General features: G+C 35.3%; 2 protein-coding genes across 2 annotated transcripts in view; one reads left to right on the top strand and one right to left on the bottom strand.

The window, feature by feature from the left end:
• The window catches only part of LOC107445314 (lysosome-associated membrane glycoprotein 2), a gene marked incomplete in the record, with an annotated part of 42035 nt that extends 37424 nt beyond the window's left edge, over nt 1-4611 (bottom strand). Inside the window, 3 exon segments of the mRNA XM_043048004.2 lie at nt 684-946; nt 4026-4099; nt 4212-4611. Coding sequence (XP_042903938.2) covers nt 684-946; nt 4026-4077 — 315 coding nt within the window.
• Nucleotides 1-7902, top strand: part of LOC139426007 (uncharacterized) — a 491229-nt gene that overhangs the window by 361130 nt on the left and 122197 nt on the right. The gene's annotated exons all lie outside the window — the stretch shown is intronic.

Raw genomic sequence — 7902 nt, 5'->3', positions numbered from 1 at the left:
CGACAATAACAAAATCAATACAAATTCAAAATAAATATTTGTTTACGTTATTAACGCATGCGCAATGAGAGATAATGTCTGCGTTGGACCGACTGCTCACGCTGAGCTAACAAAAAAGTATTTTTTTGGCGTCAGATCTACGTCAACTTTCCGCTGACGCCCAGATAAGGCGCTAGTTCTAAGAAACCAGGCCTTGAGCTAACAAACCAGTATTTTGTTGGCGTCAGCGTGACGTTGACGTCCCGCTGACGCCCAGATAAGGCGCTTGTCCTAAGAAACCAGACCTTAAGGAGTAAAGATTTTTTCCCTTCTCTTTTTGTTATTAACAAGTGACTGTGTAGAATTCAACGATTTTGAAAACAAACTTTTCATTATAATACAAAATATTTTCCAATGCTGCACCGACAATATTTTTTGTCTCTTTTTCATCAAAGTAAAAATTCATATAAAATATATATTAAGAAATTAAGAATCTTATTGGTGAATTTAAAGCAGAGCGACCAAACCACATTCAGTATAGGCATGTTTCCTAAGTTTGTAAAAATCGCGAATAGTAATAAATTATTTTGCATAATTCTAAATTTTTTATTGTAGTTTAATTTCAGGAAAGAAGTATTTAAAATATTTGAAAGAAATATTTGGTACGGCAATTTTCGCCATGAAAAATACAAAATGTTACCTACTTCAGAATTTATTTTAAATCGTATTTTTAAATGAGCTCTAATGCATGTAATATTTCCATCTGTTACATTCCAGTAGCCATCAGGTGGTATAGGAGGTGTTGATTCCGACGTGGTTGGAACTGGAATTTGTGTCAGATTGATGCCAGCAGAAGTTGACAATGTATATGCATTTCGTTCATCAGTTCCATTCCATAAACTATTATTTAGATTTATAATGGTTGGTTCAACCGTCAGTGGTGTTGAAGATAGTGATTGTAAAAAACCTGCAGAAATTTCCTATTTAAGTATTTCCATCAGAACTATTTGCATATTGAATACACTTTAGGTATTTAACACGCAGACCAATAACGCAAACTTACCTCTATTATTATTGTCTTAGTTTATAGAAAGTTAGGGAGCAGTCAAATAAATACAACTAGATTTGCAGCAAAGACTAAAATTGTTAACATTTAACTGATATTATTTACTTCAAATGATATTATTACACCTCCTAAGAGCCGGGATAGCGTGATTGGCAGGGTGGTGGACTCATATCCGTGAGAACGAGAGTTCGAATCCAGCAGGCCGAAGACTCCTCGTGCAGTAAATGGTGACTGGTGTACGTTAAATCTGTTGGATCACAAAGTCCTCCATGTCCCCACAACAAATTATACATCTGGGGGTACTGAATTGGACATTGGTCGTTCTCTGGTTCAGGTCAAAATTACGATCAATGGATGAATAAATGGGTCCACTTTACAAACGGGTGTGACGTATGAGTGTTGCAGAAGTCAAATTCATGGCCATAGATGGGGTAATTGGAAAATAAGAACAAGGTGGTGGACTCACATTCATGAGAACGAGAGTTCGAATCCAGCAGGCCGAAGACTCCTCGTGCAGTAAATGGTGACTGGTGTACGTTAAATCTGTTGGATCACAAAGTCCTCCATGTCCCCACAACAAATTATACATCTGGGGGTACTGAATTGGACATTGGTCGTTTACACATATCTTCAGGTCAAAATTACGATCAGTGGATGAATAAATTGGTTCACTTTATTGACGGGCGTGACGTGTGGGCGTGACAGAAGACAAATTCATGGCCATAGATGGGGTAATTGGAAAATAAGAGCAATCGTACTCCTTGCCTTAATGGCCTACGACAACTAGAACATTACACCTCCTGCATGTTTCGCTCACCAACCCCCGTAATTATTTCTCATTCATCGTTGTTTAGTTCTTCCGAAACGTCAATATTTTAAACAAAAACACAGAACATTTTGTTTCGCAGTTGTTGTTTCTAACGCTACTTGCCACACGGACAAGCCTGCTTGGTGAAACCGAGCAAATCTTAAGGCAGAGTGTGCGTTTCTTGTTTTTCACTGGCGCCATCTATGGCCAAGAATTCGACTTCTCCCACACTATACGCCGCACCCGTTTATAGGGCGGCCCCATTCATAAATCCATTCCTTCATCCACAGATCGCAATTTTGACCAGAATCAGAGAACGATCGATCTCCAATCCAGTACCCCCAGAGGTTTTGATTTGTTATGGGAACATGGAGGACTTTTGCGACTCAACAGATTTAACGTGCATCAGTCACTTTAATACACGGGGAGTCTTCGGCCGGCGGGGTACGAACCTACGAACTCTCAGACATGGCCCAGCGCCCTACCGACCAGGCTATCCCGGCCTTACATTTTGTTTTCAATATATATAGTAACTGCAGCTCAATATAAGAACATTTAGTTAATATGTAAATCATAACGAAATAGACGATTTCCTAGATTTTAAAAATAATCATTATACTTGAAGAAAAATACTTAAAGAATACAGATTGCGCGAGACTCAATGAGAAGAAATAAACACGCCTTTAATGATAGAAGTACAAAACTTGGTACACTTGTACCACACATACAAAGCTTTATATTTGGATGGAAGGCCATCTCAAATTTAGCCCGAAACAATAATAGCGGAAGTTCAAAATGGCGGCCTCTGAGGATTTTTTATGAGCTATTTTTAAATGCTTTTGAATGATATCCATTTAAAAAATGACTAAATTTGATATTTTGTGCAAGCAGTTTTTTTATTTTAATTAATATTCATGATACTTGGGGCAATATATGTCACCTTCTCGCTTCGCTCACCGACCCTCGTTATTGCCTTTCAATCATTTTTGTTTCTTGACGATAAATAGATTGTTGAATTATAAGTATTATGTATTATTCTATTTTTATGTCCTATATATGGCCTTTTTCATTTAAGTATATTTATTCAAATCAAATTTCATGAATTAATAATCGGTATGGATTAAATAATTGTGGAGTACTTTTAATAAGCAAAAACGCATGCAACTTTTGAACTATTTGTTTCATTGACTTGTGTACTGTCTCATTTGATTTAGCGTAAAACATTTCAAATGCTTCTTTTGAAATAGCATTTGAAAGTGCAGAGTTCTAAACTATGAATCCAATTGTGTCGGGACGAATAAATTTCAATTAAGCGTGAAAAAAATCCATCGGAAACAATGTCTTACGTGTCTGTCTAGAAAAAATTCAATTCTTCGATCCCCCCTCACCCCATTTCCCTCAAAACAATGAAAGTGTACAGAGGAGAACTGAGGAGCATTTAGGTATCATTTATAATAACAAAATTTTTTTTTGTAAAAAATTACATTGGGCCGTAATTTTTAAAAAGAAACACTCATTTTTCGCTATAATTACTGGTCTAATTATTAAATAAGTGCAAATACTTTCCCTTAAGTGCAAATATTAAGTGCAATACTTTCTCTAAATAAATATGCCTTTTCTTGATTTATTTGGATTTCTTACCCTCAAAATAAAGTGGGTAACCGCAAATTGGTAAATATGGTCTCAATAGTTTAATTCGGAGAGTGGTCCTAAGTTAGGACCACTTAGTGTTAATTTTACTTTTTGCGTCTTTCGCTATGTTTGAAAAATTTTTCAGGCGAATTTAAAAATATTGCACACAATTATAAAATTTATTTTTCCAAAGATAATTTCATGCAGAAAACATTTTTTAATAATTATTTATTATTTTGCTTATTAATAGTAGAACAAAAAATTTTATTATTATGTATACAAATTTTACACCATTTTAAAGAGTGTAATTTTGTATGTCAAAATACAAAATTTGAGCTACGGAGTTGAACAATATACATATATATATATATAAATAATAAGAAACAATAAAGTGAGCAACAACTCTTAAGGTATTAAAGATTTACAATAAAATAGTATTTCTAAAATCATTAAAAATTGTATTATTTATAAAAAAATTCAAATTATGCCATTATTATAAATATCTAATGCAATTTAATACAATAACGTACTTAAACTTACCTAGGCAGAAGAGTAACGTAGTGAAATAAGTAACACAATTCATTTTATCCATTTAGTTCACCAACCATTTATGTCTGCAGAAATACGAAATATTTATATGTAAATAAAAATTTATTTATTAAAAGCAAATAATGTTAAGTTCAATATCTAAAAAATTTTTCATCTTAAAATCGTTGAAATAAGTACATATATATATATTTTTAACTGGAGTAGAGACTATAGATAATTCAAATTTTAAATAAAATGCATTGCTCTTGACGACTTGGTGACTTGATCACGTGGTGACTTGTCGAAATGACGTTTTATTTTTCTTTCGTGTACTCCTTTTTATTATTTCTTTCATATCCAATACGAGAGAAACTCTTCTCATAGAATTCCAGATATTTTTATGAAGTTTCTCATTTCTACTAAAAAGTTAGAAGAGTGTTGATCCATTTCCGTTAGCTGGGTACAAGACAAAAATCCCTGTACCGAAATGATCGCCAAATATTTAAATTATTAAAAAAAATAGTCAATAGAAATTGAACTTTTTCATTATTATATTTTATATACGTTTCAGTTTATTTTTTCGAATTAAATGTAATGAGAAAGGGAACGAATAAATGATCAGCCGATTCATTGTTGACGCATTAATGACGTATTGCTCATGTATTGATGACGTAACTTGGCGATTTCCACAAAACTTTTTGTGGTACCCTAAATATGGTTAAATTAGTCTAAGTACAGTTAAAACAGCTGTTCAAGTTTAGAAATTTCTCGTTAATATACTGTAATTATATTTCTGTTACAGCAAACTATAGTAAGATGTTCGAATGATACGTTTTAATGCAATCTTACCTTTTCTTTTCGAAGAGTATTTATCACCAAAAACATTTCTTTATCGCCAATTTAGGTGTGATTGGCTCGTACGCACATTTACATGATTAGCTGCTTTCAGTATGAGAGTAAACTTTATGATTTTCTTTCCGAAACAACTATATTAATAACTTTTAATGCTTAGTTAGACCAATAAACCTTGATTGAGATAATAAAGTTTTAGTTGAACGAATAAAAAGTGGCTGGTTCAACAAAATATTGCTCTTCAGCTGTTTATTTGATATTCCATCGGTGATACAATTTAGATTGTTAACATTACAATAAATAAAGTCACTGTCTTTGGAAACAATATATTTTATGTTTAAAATTTGAAAACATAAGTTATGTAAACGTTGGTTATGTAGCTATGTAATAGACAAAGATAGATATTTTTATGGTGCGCAAAAAAATAAACGGACGACCCTGAATAATTTGAAAAAGTTGCAGTTTTAAATTTCTCAGAAACTATTCGACTGATTTCGCCCATACTTTGCATTTAGCCATTTAAAATTTCATTCTTTAAAATAATGGGAAAAGTTTTACACTTCACAATTCAAAAGTTTGTTGACTGCTATTAAATAAAATAATTAAAAATAATAAATATTTACAAAATTATATTTTGCATGAAATTATCGTTGGATAAACAAATTTTATAAATGCGTGCAAAGAATTTTTGATTCAAAAGCTCTCAACCGATAGTGAGTCAAAACTATGAATCGCTCTCCTGACCAAACTATTGGAAAATATTTTTCCAATAGTTTATAGAGAAAATACGTTTTTGCGTCCAATTTCGTGACTTAAAATGTAGTTTGCACTTGCTAATTAGCATATTTGAGGTCAACCCTCCGAACATTTAAGATTGAGTCATAGAACGTCAAAATCTGATCATTACACCAAAAGTTAATCAGGGTGGCCCATTTTTTATTTGCGCACTGTACACTTGGTTCATTTCCTTTTTCCGCCTACGTAAAAGTTTTGAAATTTCGCACTAATGTGTGTTGCTAGCAGCAAAGCAATATTTTGATATTTTTAAAATTTAAAAACGCCTACATCTTAAAAAAAATTAATACTTTTTCAAACCAGACCGCATACAATGCTCAAAACAATTACAGGATATTGGGGTTGTGGGTTGATCTTGCACCTGAAGAATTGTTTGAATGATCGACAGACGTAGTAGTAGGCTATATGAGATAAAAAATAACATTTGTTTGGCAGAATAAAATGCGTTTTATTGAGCATTTGGGTACAAAAAGAAAAAAACACAATTTGTGCATATGAGAAAAACAAATAAAAAAAGGTGTTTCCCCAACAACAGCTCCCCAAAAAAGTATAAGATAGCCATGAAATTGCAGCCTAATATGCACGTAATTCAGTAGAAAGATTATTTGTATGCAAATTTTAGAAATAAAACGTCGTAGGTGATGTAAGTGTACGTAAACCTTGTGGGTCGGCGCGCGCAGGTCAAAGCTGTGATATAAGGATGAAGAGCACCGTAGTTAAAGACATTCGCTGCAAGTGATTTGTTTTGCGAAACATGTCTTCAAGAAATCGAGGATTTACTCGAGGAAGAATGATTGGGAAGCTTGAGGAGGGGCGTAGTGTGACCAGTGTCGCCGAAGAGTTCGGGATCAACAAAAGTGTTGTTTCTCGTGCTTGGAATGCCTTTAAAACTACTGGTATAGCTGTTCGGAAGGTTGGTGCGTTGGTGGTAGCCGTCCAAGGAAAACAACACCAAGAGATGACCGTTACATTGTCCTCCAGGCGGAAAGAAACCGTTTTCAGTCAGCGAGTGCCATATCTCAGCAACTGTGCACAGCCACAGGACGACAAGTATCAAGATTTACAGTGGCCAGACGCCTCCACAAAGGTGGCTTATTTGCTAGACGTCCGGAACGCTGCATACCTTTAAAAGTTAGCCATCGGTGGCACCGTTTAGAGTGGTGCAGAGAACACGAAACCTGGACACCTCATCAATGGAGTTCGCGTCCTCTTCATAGATGAGAATCGTTTTAGTGCTACAAGCGATTCTCAACGTCAGTTGATCTGGAGAGAGGTTGGAGCTCAATTTCATCTCAATAACATCGCGGAAAGAGATCGTTACGGTGGTCCTGGAGTTTTCGTCTGGGGTGGCATTATGTTGAACGGGCGGACTGAGCTTCAGATCTTCGACCGAGGTTCAGATCTTTGACCGATCGCTACTGCAATGAGGTAATCCTACCCCATGTGCGTCTGATCCGAGGGGCCATTGGACCAGACTGCATTTTTATGGATGACAATGCCCGGCCACACCGTACTGCTAATGTTCAAGAGCTACTGGAAAGTGAAGATATCACACGAATGGATTGGCCAGCTTACTCTCCAGATCTAAATCCAATAGAGCATGTGTGGGGTGCATTAGGGAGACGTCTTGCGAAACGACAGTATCCCCCTGGTAACACCCATCAGCTGAAAGATGCGTTAAAGGAGGAATGGAGACGTTTACCCCAAGAACTCCTGGATAATCTGGTGCTTAGCATGGAGAGACGATGCCAAGCAACAATTACAGAAAGCGAATGGCATATCCCATACTAGGGAACATCTGCCAGCTGTACTTGCGCATCTTCAGGCAATCATGTGTAACGCCACTATATGTCAAATAAAGCCTTCTTTGTTCCATACCCTACTTTAAGCTTTATATTTTCTGCGCCATTATTCTTTTACCATTGTTTAAGTACAAAATAATGTACATCATATTCAAATTTCATGTCAATCGGATGATTTCTTGTAGAGTTATGACAAAAAACGCACTTGTTGCTTAAGTTTTGCACACCAGTGTATATATACACCGAAGAGTCATTACATTATGACCATCCTCCATCTACAAAAATGGGCTCGCCCAGGTTTTCATGCTTTCTCGCCCAGGAACAATGTTTTCATGGGGCACATTAGGATCCATAGTCTTCATAGAACAATCCCTGACGTCTGTAAGCTACTTGAACATAGTTGCAGACCAGGTTCACCCATTCATGGTAGAATTGCTGTA

This window comes from Parasteatoda tepidariorum, chromosome 7 (genome assembly GCF_043381705.1).
Source record: "Parasteatoda tepidariorum isolate YZ-2023 chromosome 7, CAS_Ptep_4.0, whole genome shotgun sequence".
Taxonomy (NCBI): domain Eukaryota; kingdom Metazoa; phylum Arthropoda; class Arachnida; order Araneae; family Theridiidae; genus Parasteatoda; species Parasteatoda tepidariorum.
Note: the sequence above shows the minus strand (reverse complement) of the source record. Positions and strands in the feature narration are given on the sequence as shown.